Genomic DNA, 27951 nt, shown 5'->3' with positions numbered 1-27951 from the left:
GATTTCATCTAAAGCCCTATTCGCACGGGATTAGTATTACCTAGGGACCTCCGGTAATTTGTAATAATCGCAGAGGTCGTCTGTGATTTTTATCCCGTGCGAATCTGCGATGTCTGTAAAAATGTCTGTAAAAATTCCCCCGAAAATTACCTACCGTATTTCGGCCAACACAGGGGTCCTCTGATAATACCAGTCCCGTGCGAATCCCCATGTCTGTGATTTGGGCTGTTTTTCTGTGAGCCTATCGTTTCCTAAAGAACGTAATAACCATTATGGGCCGTTTAACAGTCCATTTTACGTCTGTATTAAAACTATATTTAACAATAAAATCTCTCGATATGCTCTACTCCAATCCGATTATAGTTTTTCTCCAATAAAAACTATTTAGTGCTGCAAAAGAGGAAACAAACTACAGTAAAGACGTGATCCGGAAGCTCAACTCGGACCGTTGTCATGGAAACGTCAAATTAAGTATTTTGGCGCAACATGGAAGCTCTTTTGGAAAGTTTGGACGCTTTTTGTGGTAGTGTAATTTAGTAGTCTGTATCGTGGAGCATTTCTTTGTCTCACACGGCCTCTAAAGACGTCCATCCTGTAAGTATCTCAAGAAATCAAAGTGTGAAAGAGTAAAAATGATATAAAATGAAATGAACCAAATAAAATGAAGCCTATCGCGACGTTTCGGTATTTATAATACCTTCTTCAGGCAGGCTTGTTGTAAATATGGACAAAGAATAAAAGAAAAAGAAGATATATTATATATTTATACAATAATATCATATTCTATAATATATATCATATATTTCTCTAATAAATTGGTTTTAAATAAGTTCATTTTTTGAATTGCAATACTGCAGCGCAATCTTCGTTTCAGCACGTTCAGCTAGTGAAGTGTGAATGGGTGGGCGCACGCTGTAAAGTCCGTAAACTCGAGGGAATTACGAACATTTATTTGCCCGTGTGAATGAGCCACCAAAAACACAGACGTCAGGGGGTAATTTCTTAATTACAGAGGTCCAGGGGTAATACTAATCCCGTGCGAATAGGGCTTAAGACTGTGGCTGAAGTCAGTTGTAGTTCTTGTGTTTCTCTGTTCTTCAGTGATTCTGCTTGTTAACAGCAGGTGTTCATAATTAATGCTCAATCACCACTTAATTATCTCATTAACTTCAACACTGCTTCAATGGTACTTTAACTCTGTAGTGTGCACACATTTGAACACTGAGCAGTGTTAATTTAACATGGGCGTTTTTCTGTGTACTATTACATAAATCTTATCTGTTTCATTTATATATGACTGACAAATATGAATTACATTCAGATTATTAATTGGTTTATGTTAAAACTATGTAATCCAAATGGATGGAAATTCTATATGCAATTTAAATACATAAATCTAATGTTTAGACATTTTTTTTTTTTTTTTTGAGTGTGTTCACGTTGGCCTAATTGGATTAAATTGACATTTTTTATGTTTTTGTTTCGTTTACACTTTCATAGAGGACATCACAGCAAAATAACTATGTAGGGCTAGCACAAGATGGGAAAAGTTTTATTAATTCTTGTTTACTTGTGTTCATTTGATTTATTTTTATTTTAGAGCATTTAATGTGCTTCTTAACAATATTTTATTTATTACACACAAGTTAATAAAAAAAAAAAAAAAAATTACCCATCAGCCCTCTGTGTCTAAATAAGAAATAAAAGTCTTAGAGTTAAAAAATGTGTAAAACAAGCCTGTGTGTGACTTGGTATGACTTGATGACTAAGTTGTGACTTGACTTGACTTGACAAAGAGTATGACTTGACTTGACTTGACTTGATTTGACTTGACCCTTACAACAGAATGACTTGGCTTGACTTTGACTTGCAATGTTAAGACTTGGACTTGACTTGAGACTTGAATTTAGTGACTTACTCCCACCTCTGCATTTTTAACACATCTCTTTTTAGAGTGTAGTTTTTCTGCAGAGGTGTTCAGGGTTAGTTTACTGCAGAGATGTTCAGGGTTAGTTTTAGCCACCTAAACCAGCTTCATGGTATTCGACCCCTGGATAATAATAAGTGTATGTGTAATGGCGGAAAGTCAGTTGTAGTTTTCTAGATTTTGTAGATTCTGCTTATTATTATCAGGTGTCACCACCTAATTCCAACACCCATCATCGCCTAATTCATCACTTAATTATCTCATTAACTTCAACACTGCTTCAGTGTTATTTTAGCACTCTGTAGTATTTTGCTGTATATATATGTATGTGTTATATGAAGTATTGTATATAGAAGTAATGTTATTGTGTGGTTTACAGGGAATCTCACCATTCATAGCAGGATTGAGCTCCTCGTTTTTATGTAATTTTTTCAGCACACCCTCAGACTGAAAGAGAGAGAGAGCAAGTTAACTGTGGTGCTTTAATTTATCTGTTAAAAAATATGACCAACATCTGTTAATCATTATATTAACAAATGAACAAATCAAATGAAACAGAAGTGCTGAAAATGAAATGGAATTCCCATCAGACGTACCACCACCTTCAGGGTCTTTCTCACTCCATCAGTTTCTACAGAATCATATGCTGCAGCTTTCACCTCAATCATGTGTTTTCCCAGAGTCATGGGAATAATCACATATGAAACTGCTCTGCTGGAGCCTTGGTCAACGTTTACTACTGTTCTGTATTTGCCTTTCTTACTGGCAGAGCTGCAAACATTTTCTGTCTTCATAAACTCCACACGCACCTGTGAAAACAGTACAGCGAGACACAAATCACTTCAATATCTAGGAAACAGATGGGAATCTTTTGAAAATGACTCAAAATCTATGTATCCTGTCATTGGTAAATGATTTGACTCCAGCAGAAATGGTTACTACAATCATGCAAATGCTTTTAAAATATACCATTAATCTGACTATATTATTTAATCTCATATCGGATCTACCTTCAGATTCCTTGGTGTGTAGTTGTGAATAATGGCCTTGATTTCCAGTTGTTCACCGCGCACAGCTGAATAAGGGATCTTGAGGTCAATGAATAAGCTCTTAAAAACAACAATTTCCTCAGGTTCTGCCACACAGATGCCTTTGAGGAGGAACACAAACACACAAAAGGGTTTAAAGCAGCAGCTCCTGGATGATGATGATGATGATGATGATGATGATGATGATGATGAAGTGGATGAAGTGATGGATTTTCTTTTCCTGCTCTTTTAGGCCTAATATTCTAAACACTTAAACAAAATGTACTCTGAAAAATGTTGGTGTTGATGGAAAATTCTGAGATGCTGACCAGACAATATAAAAAATATACTGTCTAGAATAGTCTCATGAAATATTGAGTAATCAAATGAACTTCTAACCTTTTAAATTTTTTTATGATTTGAGATTTAAGTTGCTTCTACCAGAAGGGTTTGCATATGAAGAACCAATCAAATTGTAGGGACATTATGTAATGTTTCATGTCATTTTTGCTCTGCTCCTATTCTATAAAATCTGTTGTATTCTTTTTGCTGGTGGGATTCTCTCTGAAATTTGTCTGAGGTCCTCTGGCTGTGATTAAAGCATATTTAAAGGCATTGTCTGGAGTCTGTTTATTTATTGCTGTGCACAGAGGTGTATAGTCCAGGGTAGGGTTGCACCAGTCATTCGTAAGTTCCTTCTTAAATTGGAACGTAAAGTCCACACTAGAGGCTTAGTAACAACTAGATAGTTTGTAACTAACTCTGTACTTTGTTCCGTTGCACCATTTGTTCATAAGGCAGATAGCTAGTAGGTCGTAATCTCTCCGTAAAGTAATGCATAGTTGCATAATATGACGTTTAGCCTCGATGATCCAATAGCAGCCTTCAAATACGTGTGCAGAAGTTGTGTTGAAATGCTATGAATTTCAGTTTATTCTACATTCTAACTTCTTTTGCCTCACGTTACTAACGGTAACAATTAGTTTCCATTAAATACGACGATAGCCTAATTGATCATGAATAAAATATGTGTTTTTATATATAAATAACATTCAGAAACTGCATTTGAAATTAAATTAATAAGGATCAATAAATAAATATTGTTACAAAAAACATAAGAAATTATGTTTATTTAGTATGACTGATATTTGACATGCACAACATGGACCGATGCACACAGTGATTACATTATGTAATATTTTCACATAATGTTCTCTCTCTTAAAATGTAAGCGAGTGTAAATGTCAGTATTATCATATATGTCTAAAGAATTGAAGTCTGTCAGGTAAAAGAAGATCTTATTGATGCAGTTCAGTCTGTCTGATATTTTATTCCAACTGCTACTCCTGATTGGAGGCTGACGTAAATATTTAGTTTATACGTAGAGTTACGCTTCAACTAAGTGTAATGGTGCAACGCAAAAATATTTAGAAGTGCATAAGTTGTAACTTAGTGTCCATTTACGTCAGGGATTGGCAAACTCGGTCCTGGAGGGCCACTGTCCTGCAGAGTTTAGCTCCAACCCTGATAAACTCTCCTGTCTGTAGCTTTCTAGTAATCCTGAAGACATTGATTAGCTGGTTCAGGTGTGTTTGATTAGGATCCCAGATAGACAGCAACCATCAAAATAATGTTAATGTGTCAATGTTAACTGTATTAAATCAACATCTCTTTTGCTCCAACAATTAATGTTGAATTTTCTTTTAAATTTCATCCATTAATCAATGGTGATGGCATTGAGTCAATGTTAAAATGTGATGTTGGTTCAACATCATGTTCGCACTCTCAGAAAATGAAACACAATAACTATAACTGACTTAAAGCCACACAGCCTGAAATAAACTACAAATAAAAGACAATAAATCTCTCAAGATCTCAGCAGAGTTTTTTTTTTAATTTTTTTTTTATAGAATTAACAGAGGTTTAGTAGTTGATGTTTTAGGGACTGCTCGTTTTTTATTTAAGGGGCCACCGGAGGAGTTTTGAGATCTGTAGTCAAAAAATACATGACCCTCCCTTCGCCAGCAATACATTTTTCTATGACCCTCCAAAATGATTGTGAAAAAAGGCATGACCCTCCCCGATAATTTATTGATTAGCCGACTTCTGTACTGGTTTGCGCTTGGCAAATGTTCAGATAGCCATTGTTTTTTTGTTTTTTTTTACAACCATAAACTCTTGCTTTCTCATACTTACTATGGCTGTAACGATAGACCAAACCTACGATTCGGTTCGTATTACGATTTTTGATCAAGATTAGAAAAAAATCATGTTTTCGGTGCTGTTTGGTCTATGTATTTTATTATGTTAACTTAAATCATACTAATAGTAATTTAAAGATGTGGTAGCCCTACATCTTACACATCACACTCCACTGTTATGGTGGCAATTTCAGTATATTTACTCACTAACATTATTGTGGAAACAAAATATGGTAGTATCGCGCTACAGCACACATTCTATCAGCTGCAGTTCTGGCGCCTCAGTCCCAATACTGTAAAACTCGACGTACATTCACATCACATGTTAATGCAGCTGTAGAGTTACACTCACAGGACACTGCACTTATTTCGCAATCACAAAAGTTCATTATTTGCTCGTGCTTTAAAGCTTTGCCGGGTAAACATTTCATTGGCGTTCTGTTCTGACATGATGCACTTTTTCTGAGCGCGTACTGAAGTGCGTGTGCACTGTCAAACAGCGCCAAACTGGATTTTTGTTGGGTCAGACACATCTGATATAGATGGGGGGCTGATCCCGCGAGAGCAACATGGAGCTACATGTAAAAGATATGCAGCAAACAAGCCACTTTGAAATGTTGCTGTTTTCATGAATATAAAAGTTGGGTGACCCTCCCCCTAGACTAAAAAAAGTTGGATGACCCTCCCCTCAACAAAGAATTAAAAGACATGACCCTCCCCTATTTTCCTCCGGTGGTCCTTTCCATAAATACCGAACGGTCCCTTAGTGAAAATATTTGGTCACCATTATTGGACAGTTTGACTCTTGACTTTTATACATGTTTCAGGTCTTTGTAGCATTGATTAACAAAACATATTTTGTTGCAAAGAAAACCAGAAATGGAGATGTTTAGAAGTTTGATTTTTACGGCATACATATCTCAGCATACGAATTTCAACAATAGTGGCATGCTTCATGTCAGTGCATGCTGGTTTTATACTATGGTGGCTCCCAACATGCATTGTAGCATGAAGCATGTCACCATTGTTGAGATTCATATGCTGATTATTTGATGGCTGCATGTGTATCCAAATAATATTTTTCCTTTAATGTATTTAAAAAATCAAAATTCAGAATGTCTGAGTTATGGTACGAAAAAGTTGTTTGTGAATATTACTTATTAATAACAAACTACCACTATTGGTCAATGGTTAGATTAGTGAATTACGATGCTGAATTATGATCTTTGTTTCTTGCTTTCTTTGCAATAAATTATGTGTTTTAGTACACACTGTTACAAAGATCACATTAAAGCCAAAAGTCAAACTGCCCAACTAAAGCAAACGATGATCGCCATTATGGTGACCAAACACTTTCAATAAAACACCGACATCTAAACTTCTGTTAATTCTACAAATATACCTTCTGCCGAGATCTTGAGAGATTTATTGTCTTCTTTTATTTCCAGTTGATTTCACACTGTTATAGTTGTTGTGTTTCATTTTTCTGAGAGTGGAAACATGATGTCGAACCAACATCACATTGTAACATTGATTCAATGCCATTACCATAGATTTTTAGATGAAATTTAAAAAATAAATTCAACATTAATTGTGGGAGCAAAAGCGATGTTGAGTCAATGCAGTTAACATTGACACATTAACATTGATTTAACATTGTTTTAATGGTTGCTGTCTATCTGGGACCCTAATCAAACACACCTGAACCAGCTAATCAATGTCTTCAGGATTACTAGAAAGCTACAGACAGGAGAGTTTATCAGGGTTGGAACTAAACTCTGAAGAGCTGTGGCCCTCCAGGACTGAGTTTGCCCATCCCTGATTTACGTCAAAACTAGATTAAGTTGTAACTTACGCACAGCTGGTGTAACTGGCCCCAGGGGTCAGAAAGTAAGTCACTTTTACTTTCTTACCCCTAGACTATACACCTCTGCCTGTGCAGCAAGTAAGGTTTAGGGGACTCAGCCGACGTTGTTTAGGAGACATGCTTCAGTATAAATATTATTGATCGGGGACGTCGACTAGTAGACGAGACCCAGGTAGACTTAAAGTTGGAGTAAGTCGTTTTTTAAATATGCTGTTGGCCAAGGTAGATATATGAAATCAACCCAAACAAACACACCTCTTCTTCATTGCTCTGCCTCCAAAAACTCACACTCCAATTCTAACAGCACTGCTACACAGATAAAACTAAAGTGTTAAATAAACTCTCCTGGGAGTTTATTTGACTCCACACTCAAGAGTGTTAAAGTTTTAAAATATGAGTGTTAAATGAACACTGAAGCAGTGTTAAAGTTAATGAGATAATTAAGTGATTAATTGAGTGATGACTGACCATTATTGAAGACACCTGATTTTAACAAGCAGAATTACTGAAGGAGAATATCTTAATTTTAAGTCACCATTATGGTGGTCAGTATTTGCTTTAGTTGGGCTCTTGACCCTTAGAACAAACAGAAAATGTGATCAGCTGGTGTTCTAGTTTGACATAATCATCATTTGACCTAAATCACTGAAATAATTTCTTTCAGACTTATTTCTGACTTTATTGTTAATTACAGCATTGACTACTGTGATTCAACAGTGTAAGATCCAGAATTTTCAATATATTCCAAAGAATTTTCTAAAAGTTCTGTTTTCGGTCGAAGTCCATAGTAATCGATTGTCGAGTTAACGCGCATAGGTTTAGTTACCTTTGATCACGCGCGTGAACACGACAAACGATTACTATGGACTTCGACCGAAAACAGGATGTAAATACAGGTATGTGTGCTGGCTGAAATAACATCATTTTTATTCATATCTTTCACATCTACTGCAGTCAGATTCACCCACGTTCACTCTGAAGGAATCACTCACATTGGCTGTGCACTTGTAATGACACATCAAGGATGTTAAGAGGCTAAAAGCAGGTTTAAAACTTGATCGGGTTTATAACTTTAGATTCTAAATGAGTTCTTTCTTTGAGGCCAAATAATGATTATGTCAAAACAACCAACACCACCTGATAATCTTTTCTTTTTGATTATCTGGCATCATAACTCAATTACAATTGCCCCCAATAAATCCAGAGTTACAAATGTAAGGGTCAAGACTCCAACTAAAGCAAACAATGATCACCAAAATGGTGACTTAAAGTCAGTTTTTTTTTCTCCTTCAGTGATTCTGCTTGTTAACATCAGGTGTCTTCAATAATGCTCAATCATCACTCAATTAATCACTTAATTATCTCATTAACTTTAACACTGCTTCAGTGTTACTTGTAGCTCAGCTCAAAGTTTATATAATCCACACTCTCAGTGTTAATTTAACACTGGGGATTTTGTTATGTATACTCACTCTCCTCACAAAGCAAGCAATTCACTTTTCTTTTTCACAAGCTCTTTCCTGATCATAACCCCTAATTTTACAGTGATTTCTTCTGAGCTTTACTATTTTGCATTGTGTCTCATCTCCAGAGGTGGAAAGTCCAGGGGTCAGAAAGTAAAAGACCTGCCATATAGGGCTGTGCGATATATATCGTGAGATTGTTATGCGCATCTCGTCAGTAAAGCCGGTTCCTTGATTAGTAGTAAATCGCCATCACCTGCTTTCAGATGGAGCGGCATTTACTACAAAGAGCCATAGTTAACTGACAAGCTGAGCCATATCGCATTAATATCGCGGACGTATCGCCAGCGATAATTAATGCGATATGGCTCAGCTTGTCAGTTAACTACGGCTCTTTGTACACAGCAAAAACTCCAGTGTTAAATTAACACTCCTGGGAGTGTATGAGTCCACACTCAAGAGTGTTGAAGTTAATGAGATAATTAAGTGATTAATTTAGTGATGATTGAACATTATTGAAGACACCTGATGTTAACAAGCAGAATCACTGAAGGAGAAAATCTCAAATTGTAAGTTACCGTTATGACGATCAATGGTTGCTTTAGTTGGACTCTTGACCCATATATTATTAACTTTAGATTTTGTTTGTCTGTTGTTTCTGAATTATAATCACCAGTTGAACAAAGAAAAAAGTGATCTAATGGTGTTGGTTATGTTATGACAATCATCATTTGAACTTGATCACTGAACTCATTAAAATCCTTCTTTCTGACTTCGATTTATGTTGTTGGTTAATGAATCTGCATAAATGGCCAGAATTTTTGATATAATATAAAGGATTTCTTAAAAGTTGCTTAAAAAAAAAAAAAAAAGCATTCTTTTAGGCACACACAGATGTCGAGATTCAGTCTATGCATCTCAACAATGGTGAGAAGCAGAATATTCAATTAGGAAAAGTAAATTACATAGACAATTCAGATCATAATTTATTCATACCGCAATGCATGATGGGAGCCATTAATGAGTTGTGATTGGTGGCAGCCACTGCAACATGCTTTATTATTGTCACCATTGTTGAGATTCACAGGCTGATTATTAATCTCTGTGTTTTAAATGAATTTATTTAAATGTCTTTTGATCAGAACAATGTTTATTAAATATTTTAAATTATAAGTAAAATACTGATAATCATAGGCTGAAGAATCATTAAACTGCTGCTAACAAGTTTAACCAAACTATCTCAAAAAGTTTCCTTTTTCAGATCACAGCATGATTATTTCAAAACATAACCAACTCTATAACATAACATTTTTCTTTGTTCATTTAACTGTTATAAATCAATAACAGCAGACAAACAACAGTAAATATTGGAGTAAAGATATAATGGTCTAGAGCCCAACTAAAGCAAACACCCATCACCTTAATGGTAACTTACAATTTGTGATTTTCTTCTTCAGTGATTCTGCTTGTTAACATCAGGTGTCTTCAATAATGCTCAATCATCACTAAATTAATCACTTAATTATCTCCTCAGCCCTAAATGCCGCTCCATCTGAAAGCAGGTGATGGTGATTTACTACTAATCAAGGAACCGGCTTTACTGACGAGATGCGCATAACAATCTCACGATATATATCGCACAGCCCTACTGCCATATGTTTATTCCACCCATGAACTCACACAGCAAAAACTCCAGTGTTAAGTGAACTCTCCTGGGGGTTTATCTGGCTCCAGACTCAAGAGTGTTAAAGTTAATCAGATAATTTAGGGATTGATTGAGTGATGATTGAGCATTATTGAAAACACCTGATGTTACCAAGCAAATTCACTGAAGGAGAAAATCTCATTTTTTAAAGTTGCCATTATGGTGATCAGTAGTTGCTTTAGTTGGGCTCTTAAACTATTAAAGTTAGATTTAGTTTGGCTGTTGTAACTGAGTTATACCAGCCAAATGAACAACAAGAAAAGCTGATCAGGTGGTGTTGGTTATGTTTTGAAATAAGCATAATTTGACGTGAATCACAAAGCTCATTTAGAGAGTTTTACTGTAGCCTGTGAATCTACAGTATACAGTGAATACAGACTGTGAATACAGTCTAAAGTATACTGTAGATTCAGTATACAGTGAATCTACAGTATACTGTTTTCAGCATTTTCAATATAATCAATAATATTTCTTAAAAAGTTGTTCTGACCAAAAGACTTTGAAAAAGTTTTATTTGAACACACAGACATCAAGAATCAGCCTGTGATTCTCAACAATGGTGACAATAATAAAGTATGTTGCAGTGCATTCTGGGTACCACCAATCAAAACTCATTCATGGCTCCTATCATGCATTGCGGTATGAATAAATTATGATCTGAAATTTCCTTTTCCTAATTGAATGTTCTTTTTGTCACCATTGTTGAGATTCATACACTGAATCTTGATGTCTGTGTGAGTCTGAAAGAAGTTTTTTTTTTTTTTTTTTTGGAACAACTTTTAAGACATCATTTGGATTATATTGAAAAGTCTGGATTTTATTCTGTAGAATCACTGTGATGCTGTAATGACCAATATTAAGTCAGAGATTTGGCTCTAAATGATATCAGTGATTCAGGTCAAATGATTATGTTAAAATATAACCAACATCACCTGTTCACCTTTTCTCTTTGTTCATCTGGCTGTTATAACTCAGATATAGCAGCTAAACAAAATCTAAAGTTAAACATTTAAAGGTCAACTGCCCAACTAAACCAAACACTGATCACCATAATGGTGATTCAATTTGTGATTTTTTTTTCTCCTTCAGTGATTCTGCTTGTTAACATCAGGTGTCTTCAATAATGTTCAATCATCCCTCAATTAATCACTTAATTAGCTCATTAACTATAACACTCTTGAGTGTTAATTTAACACTCATATTTTAAAGCTGCCGTCGGCAAGTCTGGCAGATTGGGTCGATTAGCCAAAATTTTGAATGTTTACAACTCTCATGCCCCTCCCCACTACCAGCGAGCACCCTCCCATCGAGGTCGTGCTCGTCAGTGCGTCACTGTGCGTGTGTACCTGATTTTCTGTGAACGCGTCCGTCTCTTCAGCATCTATCAACACCATGGACTCGGGAGGTAGGCTGCCCTGGCTAATCTATCCATAGATAGCAATAACCGAGGAATTGGAAGCTTGTTAGTAGATTTTCTCTCCGCCATCACGCTTCATGCAATCTCCAGGCGAACTTCAGGCGTGGCGTGTGCATGTGATATTAACATGCGCGAGTGAGGGGGGATCTGTGGCGTGTGCACGACCTGTGATTGACAGTCAGATCTCACACCCCCCTGCGCTGATTGGACCTGATGAAGCGGGAGCGCTGGATTTTTACAAAACAAATAACACGCTCCAGGTGGAGTTAGAAGCTCGGGTTTTTTTCTAAAACCACCTTATTTATGTTGTTCTGTCGGATTATAGTGTCGATTACACTGAATATGATTAAAAAAAAATTGCCGACGGCAGCTTTAACACTTTAACACTCTTGAGTCTGGAGCCAAATAAACTCCCAGTTCATTTAACACGGGAGTTTTTGCTGCAGCTGATTTCACTAATTAGTTCTCTCTCCTGCTGAATTAGCAAATCCAGGTGATTTGAACAAAATACTGAGGAGGACTTTTACTTTCTGAACCTGGACTTTCCTGTTCTCTATTTTTTTATCTCTATTTCTGGTCATCCCTATTTCTGCAGACTTTCTTCAAATCTCCCTCTTGCTTGTCCTCCACATCATACATAATGCTGATTGGCTAAACATGTGTTGTTGTGTCGGTCTGACTAACTTCCAAACAGCATATTTCAAAAACGACTTACCCCACCTTTAAGTCAGGTGTGAAGGAAGGAAAAATCTACCACAATGATGATGATGATGTTGATGTTGATGTTGATGTTGATGTTTTTAGACCATGTATCTTGCGTTTACAGCTTCATCTTACCAAGTGTTGGTGACAGACTGACAGCCAAGATCTGCCAGGTAGTAATAGAGGAGTCTTTCAGGTGGATCACTTTATCTCTGACTGGTAATGAACTGGGATATGAGGAAAATACACACTGTTAAACCTTGCTGTAAAAACAAACAAAAAACTAAACGGCCAAAGTCTGACAGTATCATACCATTTTCCATTAAAACAGTAATATATTGTAGAAAACATTGCATTCTGGGTAATATTTGTCATTTTCGAGAAAATAGCCTACAGGAATATACTGCGAATTAACTGTTCCAAATCCCACCATATACCCTCATTCAGTATTCCCTACATTAGTTTACTAATAAAGTCCACTTGACAGAGTGAATGAAAAGAAGTGAGTGAATTGAGACACTGATGAACACCTGATAAGCAGAATCACTGAAGGACAGAGAAACAAGAACAGAAAAAAGATGAAACATAAGAACTACAACTGACTTCCAGCCACTGAGTGTGAAAACATTTTACAAACCAGTTTAACATTATTTATTTCATACATGTACAAAAGTTCTTGTTTTATTAAAAATAATAAAATTGTAGTCACTACGGTGGTTATCAGTGTTCCCTTTAGTTGGGCTTTAGTTTATTTAAATAGTGTTTTAATTTTATAGAGTATCTCTGTGATTTTACAGCAGGGATAGGCAAACTCGGTCCTGGAGGGCCACTGTCCTGCAGAGTTTAGCTACAACCCTGATAAACTCTCCTGTCTGTAGCTTTCTAGTAATCCTGAAGACATTGATTTGCTGGTTCAGGTGTGTTTGATTAGGGTCCCAGATAGACAGCAACCATCAAAACAATGTTAAATCAATGTTAATGTGTCAATTTTGATTGCATTGACTCAGAATCACTTTTGTTCCCACAATTAAAAATTTAAATAAAAAATTCATAACATTTGATCTGCTGCAAAAAAATATTGAGGGTGAATATAACCTATTGATAACAAATAGCCACTTTTGTTCAGGAGTAAAACTGATTAAATATTCTATTTCCAATTATGCTGAGAACAATTTCACCTGATTATCTTTGTGGCTTTTTTATGCAACAAACTATATATATTTTGGAAAACACTGTTAAAAAGACCAGAAAATACATAAGTGTCAAGAGTCAAACTGTACAACTAAAGGACACACTGATCATCATAATGGTGACCAACATTTTCTGCTGAGATCTTGAGCGATTTATTGTCTTCTTTTATTTGCAGTTGATTTTAGGCTGTATGGCTTTAAGTCAGTTGTAATTGTTGTTTCATTTTCTGAGAGTGCAAACATGATGTTGAACCAACATCACATTGTAACATTGACTCAATGCCATTACCATTGATTTATGGATGAAATTTCAAAACATTTTCAACATTAGTTTTAGGAGCAAAAAAGATGTTGATTCAATACAGTTAAAGCTCCAATATGTAACAATTTTGTAATAAAATTTCCGAAAATAACTTGCACAGTGTGATATATTTCCTCCAGTTGTGTACTTACAATATCTCAAAAGTCTCCAAAGATTTTTTATTTCAGAGAAATTCCGATTTTAAATAACTGTCCGTCCCGGAAAAGAAATGTCGCCTCTTAGTGACGCAATGTCCGCTCTATCCTTTTTTTCCGGTGTGGACCATGTGATCAGAGCCCGTCTACATTCTCTGATGTGATGTTCCACCACACCGGAATATCACATGGTCAAATGCGGAAGTGGTGGTTATAGCGTTATCCATAGACTGTATGGTTATAGCAGTTATGGATCACGATTACTCTTTGGCGAGTATTGAAGTGCCAACAAAACGAATGCGTCCATATTCGGATACACGCAGACTGTGTGACAAACGGAGGAATAAAAGTCGGATAAATATCGGCCAGGCGTTTTCGAGATGGAGAGAGCTGCGCGACAATCTTGGACTTGACAGAGACTCTGCTCTCGCGAGTGTATTGATAGATAGGTGAGCAAATTAATTTTTTTTTATTGTACAAGTAATGTAATAGTTACAGTTAAGATGATTTTAACCCTCTGAGGTCGGCAAACGCGCGGGCGCGTTTTGCTGGATTTTCTCCACATTGTAGCACTATAAACTTAAATTACTCCGTCATTTATGGTCATACAGAAAAAAGAAATATAAAAAAATAATCTGTGATATTTCTACTTTTGTATGTGTCCACTATGGGATCAAATTCCCGCCAAATATATAGCGGTCACGTATAAAAAAATTATACGCGTGAATAAAAAATGTAAAAACACATGTAAAAATATATTGCACAAACTGAAAAAAAAAATGCAAAATGATCAGAATAGCAAACAACGTGATCACGGATCAAAATATAATAAGCGTGAATCAAGAAATAACAAGCATGAATAAAAACTTTAAACACATTAAAAGTTATTTTGCAGAAAACTTAAACTTATGGTCATGCTTTCTTAAAAAGTATGTTTTCCTTGGTTTTATTACTGTGTTCTTTGTGCTTTCTTGCATTTTCTGCTCATATTTTACTCTTTTGTACGATTGTGCTGTTTTTCTCTTCGCTCTTCTTTCTATGTTCTGCGCTTACTTTCCCAAATGTTGCAGTTCGAGTTTCATGTAAATTAGGGCGGGCTTAAGCGTCACCATTGGTCCACTAGTTCTAGATTGACAGCTACTCCTCTAGCCAATCAATCGAAGAGGGGAGTTGACGTCACACCAATGCGACTCGTGGCTACTGATGCTTATGTAGGAGTACAAGCTGTTTATGTTTGTACAATTTCTTCAATTCCATTATAATATACTAAAATGTTATTTTTCTAATACTTTTATATACTGTTCAATTTCTTATTTGTGCTTTGTTATGTGCATTTATTAAATTAATTATTTTCGCTTGGCACACCAGCGTGATTACGTCACCGCACACTTCAGTGGGTGGTGCGTGCCCGTGATGCACTTCATTCTGAGTAAATATAACAACAAAGAAGCACGTACTGCTGCGCTCTCTTTTATTTCATTTTTCTTTAATCCTTACTCTTTTTCAGGAGTGCTGCACTTACTTATACAGGGGAAGACGGTAGTTCAATTTAACTTTACAAAGACTTTCAAGCAGTAAAGCTATCTGAACTCTGGACATAAATAATTAAATTAATCTTTTTTGATATACATGAGAATGTTAATGTGCACACTGGTAATTGGTGTTAAACAATATGTCTTGGCTCATGATGTCAATATGCTAAGGCTGCTGTAAGTAAAACATCCTGCAGTTATGAAACGCTACAATTCGTTGCAAAAACTAAGTTAAAAACGGCTATTGTCTGAAGACTTTAGGACTTTGACCTGTCACCGCTACGCATTGCCTACCTTTTTTTTATTAACCTCGCCAAATTTGACAAGATTATTGAAAATGATTGTGTTACAGAGAAGATATACAGAAACCAGTTGAATTTAATACAGTGATTTATTACAAACTTATTGTGTTTACTTACATAGCTACATAATTGCAACATATTACTTTAGGATTAATGTTTTAAATATAGCTTAAAATTTGAATACAGCAACATCTCCATCAGCGATAGGTAACGTTGTTTCTAGAGTGCCGCTGTCCTGCAGAGTTTAGCGTCAACTCCAATTAAAAACCTCACCTGTCTTAAATATCCTAAAGACGATGATTAGCTGGTTCAGGTGTGTTTGACTAGGGTTGGAGGAGCTAAACTCTGCACCCAGGACCGACATTACCCATCCTTGTTATTGATTAAATATGAAAGTAAAACGGCCAGTAGGTGGTGGCAAGTTACTGCTCGGAGAAGATCGACGCTCGCGGTGCCAGGTCCAGTGCATTAGAGGTGAATGATGGATAATCAGACAGGCATAACTGTAACCGGTCATCGTTAGGATGACGAATTTAAAGATACCATATTGCCAGGTATACGTATATACCGGCAACAGGTTGAGTTGCAGGCACACATGCAGTTTAAAGGTGTCCTGTCACGGAAATGTTTTTGCCAACTGAGTTGATGGTCATCTTCCCCTGTATAACAAGTAAGCATCAGTAGCCACGAGTCGCATTGGTGTGACGTCAACTCCCCTCTTCGATTGATTGGCTAGAGGAGTAGCTGTCAATCTAGAACTAGTGGACCAATGGTGACGCTTAAGCCCGCCCTAATTTACATGAAACTCGAACTGCAACATTTGGGAAAGCAAGCGCAGAACATAGAAAGAAGAGCGAAGAGAAAAACAGCACAAGCGTACAAAAGAGTAAAATATGACCAGAAAATGCAAGAAAGCACAAAGAACACAGTAATAAAACCAAGGAAAACATACATTTTAAGAAAGCATGACCATAAGTTTAAGTTTTCTGCAAAATAACTTTTAATGTGTTTAAAGTTTTTATTCATGCTTGTTATTTCTTGATTCACGCTTATTATATTTTGATCCGTGACCACGTTGTTTGCTATTCTGATCATTTTCCATTCTTTTTTTTCAGTTTGTGCAATATATTTTGACATGTGTTTTTAAATTTTTTATTCACGCTTATTATTTTTTTATTCATGACCGCTATATATTTGGCGGGAATTTGATCCCATAATATACCTTTATAAACATTTAAGTGTGTACTTTTAATAGATATGAATTACACCACATGCCTGTAATAATATAGCATAACATTTCACGTTCCTTGCAGTTCATTAATTATGATGACATAAAATAATACGATCAGACATACAGGTAATACAAAAACGAATAAATTACCTCATCCGTGATCATGATTCATTTATTCCATTTAGATACATCGCTAGATGGTGAAAACGCATTAAAAACGACATCTCCCATCGTCACCTCCTTCATAGCGTCATCAAGCTTCGCCTTTGTTATTGTTGGAAACTGCGCCCTCTTGTGGTAAAAAATATTGACATAGTGGACCTTTAACATTGACACACTAACATTATTTTGATGGTTGCTGTCTATCTGGGACCCTAATCAAACACACCTGAACCAGCTAATCAATGTCTTCAGGATTACTAGAAAGCAGAAGTGTAAAGTCCAGGGGTCAGAAAGTAAAAGTCCTGCCATATGTCTATTCTACCTAGGGCTGGGCGATTTAAATCGTGATATTGTTATGCGCATCTCGTCAGTAAAGCCGGTTCCTTGATTAGTAGTAAATCACCATCACCTGCTTTCAGATGGAGCGGCATTTACTACAAAGAGCCGTAGTTAACTGACAAGCTGAGCCATATCGCATTAATATCGCGGACGTATCGCCAGCGATAATTAATGCGATATGGCTCAGCTTGTCAGTTAACTACGGCTCTTTGTACACAGCAAAAACTCCAGTGTTAAATTAACACTCCTGGGAGTGTATGAGTCCACACTCAAGAGTGTTGAAGTTAATGAGATAATTAAGTGATTAATTTAGTGATGATTGAACATTATTGAAGACACCTGATGTTGACAAGCAGAATCACTGAAGGAGAAAATCTCAAATTGTAAGCCACCGTTATGACGATCAATGGTTGCTTTAGTTGGACTCTTGGCCCTTATATTATTAACTTTAGATTTTGTTTGTCTGAGGTATTTGAGTTATAACTGCCAGATGAACAAAGAAAAAAAATTGATCTGATGGTGTTGGTTATATTATGACAATCATCATTTGAACTTGAGCACTGAACTCATTAAGATCCTTCTTTCTGACTTCGATTTATGTTGTTGGTTACAGCATAACTGTGAATCTGCATAAATATCCAGAATTTTAGATATAATATAAAGGATTTCTTAAAAGTTGTTTAAAAAAAATCATTCTTTTAGGCACACACAGATGTCAAGATTCAGTCTATGCATCTCAACAATGGTGAGGAGCAGAATATTCAATTAGGAAAAGTAAATTACATAGACAATTCAGATCATAATTTATTCATACCGCAAAGCATGATGGGAGCCATTAATGAGTTGTGATTGGTGGCAGCCACTGCAACATGCTTTATTATTGTCACCATTGTTGAGATTCACAGGCTGATTATTGATGTCTGTGTGTTAAATGAATTTATCCAAATGTCTTTTGATCAGAACAATGTTTATTAAATATTTTGAATTATAAGTAAAGTACTGATTAGTGATGTTACGTTCGTGAACGAATCGTTCTTTTTGAACGAATCCTTTAGGTGAACGAATCGTTCACGTAATCCATTGACTCATATTTCTCGTTCACTGAAATCCCTCCCTCCACAGCAGCGCGGCGCTATTAGCAGCGCATGCGCAGCTTAGTGAACCGGTGTTTTCAACCTGTCAAAGAATGAACCTCGAGCCAATAGCCTTCGAGTATGAGATGTGACGGAGCATGTGATTTGTTGGATGTAGTGAACGAATACGCCCTTCACTGACTGTGACCGAGTTGCTTTTGAGTCTGAACCATAGGTCTGAACGAGAGAGAGATCTTATCGTTTGTGAACGAGTTGAACGAACTGGTAGGCTACATGTCGTTCATGAACAAAAATAACCAGTTGTTTGAACGATAATGATGGCGAACCGATAGAGCTAGGTTTGTGTAGTTAGCATGTTTGCATCAAAGAAACAAATTTACACTTTACCATTGTAATGAAAACAGGTTAATAACTCAAGCTAATGGTTAAATATAACAAAGACAAATTAACATCGTCATTTTTTACTTTGATTTGAGCTAAGGGGGGGTGCACTTGACTGTTTACTTGATTTAAATTTACACTTTACCTGTTTTTCTTATATTTTGTTTGTGTGTTTTAGTCTTAGTTTAGTGGTATTTTGCACTTTGAACAATTTACTTGACTACTTGTGTTTATTTTGTATTATCAAAAATGAATTCATTACGTTTTATTCATGTCAGATGCACTTCTCTAAAAACTAAAACAAACCAAAAAAATATGACAGTATTGGTAGGTCTCATTTGCGTAACAGCAAATAGCATTTCAGTTCGGGCTGTGAAGGGGCATGTATTTGGTTGGATCTACTGAACGAATCACTGACTGAGATCGCTCTGTTTTGAGTCTGAACGAGAGGAGAGAGATCTCGTTCGTGAACGAATTGAACTAACTGGTACCTTCGTTTGTGAATGAGAGCATGTGGTTAAATCTCATTCAAAGCCCAGTTATAGGTGTGCACATACTTGTTTATATTCATATTCAACATACAGAACATCAACGTTTAATATAATCCCAGATTTATGAATGTGTATGTCTGACTAAACAATACAAATGTTAATTATGCAAGAAAACCTTGGTTTGGTCATCTGAACCACTTATTTAGACTTTAGTAAATAAGGCACACATTTTAACAAAGCCAAATCACTTTTTTTTTGTAACAAGTAAATACGTTCGTTAAAACATAGCATAAAATACACTCTTTTTCGCCACCTGCTGCAGTATATATGTAATATGAAGAAATTATCACTGAACGAATCAGTGAACGAATCTGAACGAATCATTTTGGTGAACGAACTGAAAATGAACGAGTCTCTGGAAAGAATCAAAATTTCCACCACTAGTACTGATAATCATAGGCTGAAGAATCACACAACTGCTGCTAACAAGTTAAACCAAACTATCTCAAGTTTCCTTTTTCAGATCACAACATGATTATGTTGAAATATAACCAACACTATAAGATAACATTTTACTTTCATTTAACTGTTATAAGTCAATAACAGCAGACAAACAACAGTAAATATTGAAGTAAACATATAATGGTCTAGAGCCCAACTAAAGCAAACACCCATCACCTTAATGGTAACTTACAATTTGTGATTTTCTCCTTCAGTGATTCTGCTTGTTAACATCAGGTGTCTTCAATAATGCTCAATCATCACTAAATTAATAACTTAATTATCTCATCAGCCCTAAATGCCGCTTCATCTGAAAGCAGGTGATGGTGATTTACTACTAATCAAGGAACCGGCTTTACTGACGAGATGCGCATAACAATATCGCGATTTAAATCGCCCAGCCCTAATTCTACCCATGAACTCACACAACAATAAACAGTGGTAAATTAACTCTCCTGGGAGTTTATTTGGCTCCAGACTCTATAGTGTTAAAGTTAATGAGATAATTTAGTGATTAATTTAGTGATGATTGAGCATTATTGAAGACACCTGATGTTAACAAGCAGAATCACCAAAGGAGAAAATCTCAAATTGTAAGCCACCGTTATGGTGATCAATGTTTGCTTTAGTTGGACTCTTGACCCTTTACATTCACTTTAAATTTAGTTTGTCTGCTGTTATTGATTTATAACAGTCAAATGAACAAAGAAAAGTGTGATCTGATAGTGTTGGTTATGTTTTAACATAATCATGCTGTGATCTGAAAAATGAAACTTATTGAGATAGTTTGGTTAAACTTGTTATCAGCAGCTTTGTGATTCTACAGCATATGATTATCAGTACTTTTCTTATAATCCAAAATATTTAATAAACATTGTTCTAATCAAAATACTTCCAAATGAATTTAATTAGAAACACAGACATCAATAATCAGCCTGTGAATCCCAACAATGGTGACAATAATAAAGCATGTTGCAGTGGCTGCCACCAATCACAACTCATTAATGGCTCCCATCATGCATTGCGGTACAAATAAATTATGATCTGAATTGTCTATGTAATTTACTTTTCCTAATTGAATATTCTGCTCGTCACCATTGTTGAGATGCATAGACTGAATCTTGAGGTCTGTGTGTGCCTAAAAGAAAGATTTTTTTTTTTAAACAACTTCTAAGAAATGTTTTATATTATATCTAAAATTCTGGATATTTATGCAGAATCATAGTTATGCTGTAACCAACAACATAAATTAAAAACAAAGTTCAAATGATGATTGTCAATATAACCAACACCATCAGATCACTTTTTCTCTTTGTTCATCTGGCAGTTATAATTCAGATACAGCAGCCAAATTAAATCTAAAGTTAATAATATAAGGGTCAAAAGCCCAACTAAAGTAAACACTGATCACCATAACGGTGTCTTACAATTTGAGATTTTCTGATTGTTAAGATTAGGTGAGATTAACTTCAACACAGAAACAGTCTGTGTTGAAGTTAATGAGATAATTAAGTGATTAATTGAGTGATGAATCACTTAATTATCTCATTAACTTCAACACTCTTCAACACTCTTGAGTGTGGACTCATATACACTCCCAGGAGTGTTAATTTAACACTGGAGTTTTTGCTGTGTAGTAAATGCCGCTCCATCTGAAAGCAGGTGATGGCGATTTACTACTAATCAAGGAACCGGCTTTACTGACGAGATGCGCATAACAATGTGATGCGATATATCGCCCAGTCCTAACTTCCTCATTCTGACATCCATGACAAACAAAACTAAACACATCTCTTCATCTGAAACAAGAAGCTAATAAACGCATGGTTTCAAGTACATGTGGTTTGTGTGTGATTTGGGGTATTTTCAAATGAATAAAGAATGTTTACATTATGCAGCTACACTGTTAGCCCTTGCTGTAAAAAAAGGCGTAATTCAGACAGTATCATACCATTTTCCATTAAAACAGTAATATACCGTAGAAAACAAAAATAGCCTACAGGTTTATACTGTAAATGAACAGCGCTCAAAATCGACACTCAGAGGCTGTTTTCCCAATCACACCCTATACCCTCATTCACTATTCCCTACATTAGTTCACTAATATAGTCCACTTGACAGAGTGAATGAAAAGAAGTGAGTGAATTGAGACACTGATGAACACCTGCAGAATCACTGAAGGACAGAGAAACAAGAACAGAAAAAAGAGAAACACAAAAACTACAACTGACTTCCAGCAACACTGAGTGTGAAACCAGTTTACAAACCAGGTTACGATTATTTCTTTCATACATGTACAAAAGTTCTTGTTGAGAATTAACAAAGATTTAGTTTATAATAAAGTTTGTTGTCACCATAATGGAGATCAGTATTTGCTTTAGTTGGTCTTGTCTCTTGACTTCTTACTTTTCATCTCTCTCTGACTGCTTTAATAGTGAGTTTATAAAACACATTTGTTATGGCAAGAAAAAGTCAAGAGGAAGATGATCATGTGTTTTTTTTTTCTTTTGTGATGATGTCACAGTCATCTTGGATTATCTGATTTTCAGATTTTTCCTGTATATATTCATTGAAATTATGAATATGTCATATTTAGCATAAATCTGTGTATCTACAAAATGAAATCAAAATTTCTGTAATCATGTCTTCTGAAGAATATTGTAATCATATAGTGTTTTAAAATATTTTGAGCTCCTGCTTGACTCAGACACACACAGACATCAACAATCAGCACATGAATCTCAACAATGGTGAAAAGTTTCATGTCACAATGCATGCTGGGTTCCAGGATAATATAAAACTCCCAGCATGCACTGCTGCATGAATAAAAAAATAATAATAATATTGCCACCATTGTTGAGATTAATGTGCTAAATTGTGATATCTCTGTGTTTCTAAAACATAGTGTAGCTTTATTTTTGGTTTATGCATGATGTGTTAAAAAAAATTAGTCATAGCAATTTATTGCTGTAGTTTCACAGTAGAGCTAATGTAACACTTTTGATCGAGGATAAAACTCTGAATGAACAAGAATTAATTCCTTAGTGAATGAACAGGCAATATGATGAATTTGTCACCATAAGCATTGCAACCGCAATCATTCATAAACTGTGTGCGCACAAGTGTGACTTGCAAAAACACAGTAGCACAGTAGCAAAAGAAAAAAGAATGTTTTAGCATCAGCATCCCTACTAAAGCAAGCACTGATCTCTATAATGGTAACGTCAAACAAACATTTTCAATTAAACATCTTAATAACAACTTCTGTAGATGTATGACAGAAATAAAGTCATACTGGTTAATAATAAGTGTAATAATGTGTAATGGCTGGAAGTCAGTTGTAGTTCTTGTGTTTCTGTATTTTCTGTTCTAACAGCAGGTGTTCATCACTAATGTTCAACAATCACTTACATATTCTCTTAATTATCTCACTGCAACACTGTCTCAATGTTACTTTTACTCTTTGTAGTGTGGATTTTCCTGTGGGGTTGAAAGGGTTAACAGTGTAAGATAAAAAGACACACCCACGAAATGTATTTTAACAGTAATAAACTGTAAGTTATAAAACTGTTTTATACTGGCAACACTGTTGCCAGTAGTTTACTGTAAAATCTTGTTTTTTGGGTCACCATTGTGCAGAAGAGTAGAGCCTGTGCTTCAGTCCAGGAGAAGATCTGCAAACATTGATGATTTGCTGCATATTGCTTTATTTAACAGGCGGTGACTGTGTAGTTGCTGATCCAGTGGAAATCTCTTTATGTTCAATAGTTTTTTATTGGTCTCAAATGAAAGAAGTTCATAGTAATACTTTGCTCACATTATTAATGCATTATACATTTTAGTTAATACATTTAAATGACAGTTGGTCAATTTAAGGCAGTCGGTTTCTGCAAGTGAAATTAGTTAACTTGAATTAGAATTTAGTGCATTTTTACAGAAACAAACTAGATTACAGTAAAGAACTGTACAATTAACAGTATTTTACTGGCAACAGTGTTGCCAGTATTTTACTGTAAAAAAACCCGGTAAGGTCTAACAGTGTAGGTAAGGATAGCCCATAGCGTCATATAAAATGTTAAATATAACATATTTCAAAATCTTTTTTTTGACTTGAAACTAGGGGTGTGACGGTTAGTATATAACTGTGAGACCGACAGTTATAGTTGAACACCGTCATTAGAACTCTATAACCGCCAAAACCGTGTTATTAAAATATTTTTTACAAAAATGTTTTTTATCATAGAGAATGTTTAAATACTAATTAAAAACAATTGTTAACAGTCTGTGTTATTAGTAATCTACGTCGTTTCCAACTGTATTTGATTCTTTGCCAAGTACACAGCAAAATCCCCAGTGTTAAATTAAAGCTGCCGTCGGCAACATTTTTTTGATCATATTCAGTGTAATCGACACTATAATCCGACAGAACAACATAAATAAGGTGGTTTTAGAAAAAAACCCGAGCTTCTAACTCCACCTGGAGCGTGTTATTTGTTTTGCAAAAATCCAGCGCTCCCGCTTCATCAGGTCCAATCAGCGCAGGGGGGTGTGAGATCTGACTGTCAATCACAGGTCGTGCACACGCCACAGATCCCCCCTCACTCGCGCATGTTAATATCACATGCACACGCCACGCCTGAAGTTCGCCTGGAGATTGCATGAAGCGTGATGGCGGAGAGAAAATCTACTAACAAGCTTCTAATTCCTCGGTTATTGCTATCTATGGATAGATTAGCCAGGGCAGCCTACCTCCGAGTCCATGGTGTTGATAGATGCTGAAGAGACGGATGCGTTCACAGAAAATCAGGTACACACGCACAGTGACGCACTGACGAGCACGACCTCGATGGGAGGGTGCTCGCTGGTAGTGGGGAGGGGCATGAGAGTTGTAAACATTCAAAATTTTGGCTAATCGACCCAATCTGCCAGACTTGCCGACGGCAGCTTTAACACTCCTCAGTGTATATATGTGTCCACACTACAGGATGTTAAAATTAACACTGAAGCAGTGTTGAAGTTAATGAGATAATTAAGTGATTAATTAAGTGATGATTGGCCATTAGTGGTGACACCTGATGATAACAAGCAGACTCACTGAAGGAAAGAGAAACTAGAACAGAAAAAAGAGAAACACAAGAACTACTGACTTCAAGCCATTATTGCACTTATAAATTTTACCAGTTTGACTTTATTTCTGTCATACATCTACACACGGTCTTATTTAGATTTAACAGAAGATTAGATGGTAATGTTTTGTGGAATGTTTCGTTTCATGTCACCATTATGGTGGTCAGTGTTTGCTTTAGTTGGGTTCTTGACCCTTTACTTTTTAACATTATTTTTTCTCTGGCTGCTACAACTCTGTGTTTATAAAACACATTTGTTGTGGCAAAACAAATTATGATTTGGGATGTGTTTCCCAAAAACATTACAAGCCTAATTTGATCGTACAAACCATTTGTTGCAGTTGGTCTGAGATCAAGTTAGGCTTAAAGGTAGGGTAGGTTGGAATTTTATAAAAAACTTTTTTTCAAATTTGTTTAAACTTTCTATATATATCAATACATAATTAAAATGTAAGTACTCTGAAAAAAAGAGTATAAAATCGAGTGACTCTAGACCGTTTAATCTGCATTAAACACAGCTCATTATTTCCATTCGGGACGAAAAAAAGGATTGGCTTAGGCGACTGTCACTCTCTCTCGCAACCATGGCAACCACCCTTTAGCTAAAGGATCTGCCCACTTGCGTGCAACCGGCCGTTTGATTTGAGGAATTCAAGAGGCACGGAACCTAGGAATAGGAGATGCAAAACTCGACGCAGGTCCTCATGTCCAAGAAGTGCTCCTTGCCCTGCACTTCGACCACCCCGTCCTCGGCCTCTACTTCCTCGGACCCTAGTTGCACGGCCGCTTGCACGACCTCCTCTGCTTCGCCCTCGACCCCGGACCTATCCTCAAGCTGACGATGCGGTACTTGTCTCTGGAGTGTAGTCCTCATCAGAGTCAACAATGCTTTCATCATGGAAACTCTTACATGCAGAACATCATATATGTTATGAATCTTACACGAAATTCATCTTCATCACAGTGTAACTGATGGTAATGGAAAAACGTGTATCAATGCAACCTGTTTTTATTTTTGCCTTATAGATATAACTAGCTCGTTAGCGAATCAAAAACAATATATTTTAAACTTTACCAATATCGATATGCTAGCTTGATTGTGAGTACTAAAATACATCTTATTTGTTTATATTCATAATGATAACGTTAGATTTTTTTATTACATGTGATTCTGACATGATGTCACTACATGCACGGTGCTCCTTCCTCTCCACTCGTCTCAGGTAAATAATGCGTCCAGCTCAGCGGTCGGAGTCGCGCGTTCATGTGTTTTGGGGGCGTGGCTTTGGAAGGAGCTCAGAATGGAGGGGGTGGAATGAATGGAAATAATGAGCTGTCTTTAAAACAGTCGTGAGAGGTCTACAGACACCCGATTTTTATTCTTTCTTTTTCAGAGTACTTACATTTTAATTATGTATTGATATATAAATAAAGTTTAAACAAATTTGGAAAATAAGTTTTTTTAGACAATTCCTACCTACCCTACCTTTAAGATGCTTTTGGGAAATGCAGCCCTGGTTATGTTTCGATGATGAAATTACTAGTGACCTGATTCAATGATGTCACCCATCATTATAAACTGATTATCTTTGTAGAAAGCCTTTCTTTAAAGCAAATTTCGTTTTGTACAAATTGTATCTTAATTTTAATAAATGTTTCATCAACCAATTGCATGTATTTAATAAATAAAAAGCAAATATAGCAGACAATATAATAACCGTGACATGCGGGCGCGCCACGTTCACTTGCATTGCATTGTGAACTAGAGCGCATCTCATCGTAAATGAATCAAATCAAATCAAATCAAACTTTATTTCTATAGCACTTTACAGCAGCCACCAGGAGTCCAAAGTGCTTCACATAGTGCAAATATCGCAACATCCAACACTACACAACATTCAAAAAAAAAAAAAAAAAAAGAAAAAAAAGAACAATATTAAAAGAAAACATGAAGCATAAATGTTACACAGCTACTGCATATCAAAAGCCTTTTTAAACAAATAAGTTTTAAGTTTTGCTTTAAAACGGACAACATCTGTTGTAGTACGCATGTCAGGTGGGAGCTTGTTCCAAAGTTTAGGGCCAGCTACAGCAAAGGCCCTATCGCCCCACTTTGTATACCTCGACTTAGGAACCTGTAAAAATCGTTGATCCGAAGACCGCAGCCGCCGATTTTGTCCACCCAAAGTTAAAAGCTCAGATAAGTACTCGGGGGCTAACCCATTCAGAGCTTTAAAAACAAACAATAAAATCTTAAAATCAATTCTAAAACGCACTGGAAGCCAGTGCAGAGTAAATAAGACTGGAGTAATATGTGCTCTTCTAGGTGTACTTGTTAAAAAGCGTGCAGCAGCATTTTGTACAAGTTGCAGGCGTGAAAGGGATGTTTGACTCAGACTGACATAAAGAGCATTGCAATAATCAAGCCTCGAACTAATAAAGGCATGCACCGCTTTTTCCAAATCGCAGCTGCTAAGAAAAGGCTTTACTTTACTCAACAGACGGAGTTGGAAAAAACCCGTTTTTACCACATTGCTAATCTGTTTTTCAAATTTCATGCTGCAGTCAAAAGTCACGCCCAAATTTCTCACAGATTGCTTGGCGCATGAAGTCAAAGCTCCCAAACTTAAATTCGAATTTACTGATCCGAATTTTGTATTGAAGACAATACATTCAGTCTTGTCATCATTTAACGTAAGGACATTTTGAGAAAGCCACTGCTTGATATGGTTAATGCAATTTTGCAAGCGGTTTAAAGCGGTACTGTCATTTGATTTCATAGGGAGATAAATCTGCAGATCATCTGCATAGCAGTGAAATGAAAAATTATGCTCAT

The 27951-nt window shown here is 36.0% G+C and overlaps 1 protein-coding gene across 8 annotated transcripts in view; it reads right to left on the bottom strand.

Annotated features, from left to right (window-relative positions):
- Positions 1 to 27951, bottom strand: part of LOC309493628 (complement C3-like) — a 528795-nt gene that overhangs the window by 177210 nt on the left and 323634 nt on the right. For all 8 annotated transcript variants that reach the window (XR_014204025.1, XM_082162768.1, XM_082162766.1 and 5 more), the window contains 4 exons: positions 12446 to 12537; positions 2938 to 3077; positions 2524 to 2736; positions 2317 to 2374 (listed from right to left, as the gene is read on the bottom strand). Coding sequence is in view for 7 of the 8 variants with exons in the window: in XM_082162768.1 (XP_082018894.1) it covers positions 2317 to 2374; positions 2524 to 2736; positions 2938 to 3077; positions 12446 to 12537 (503 nt within the window). In the remaining variant the exon portion in view is untranslated. The remainder of the gene's footprint in view (positions 1 to 2316; positions 2375 to 2523; positions 2737 to 2937; positions 3078 to 12445; positions 12538 to 27951) is intronic.

The sequence above is a fragment of the Leuciscus leuciscus genome (assembly GCF_965113295.1).
Source record: "Leuciscus leuciscus genome assembly, chromosome: 3".
NCBI classification, from domain to species: Eukaryota; Metazoa; Chordata; class Actinopteri; order Cypriniformes; family Leuciscidae; genus Leuciscus; species Leuciscus leuciscus.
Note: the sequence above shows the minus strand (reverse complement) of the source record. Positions and strands in the feature narration are given on the sequence as shown.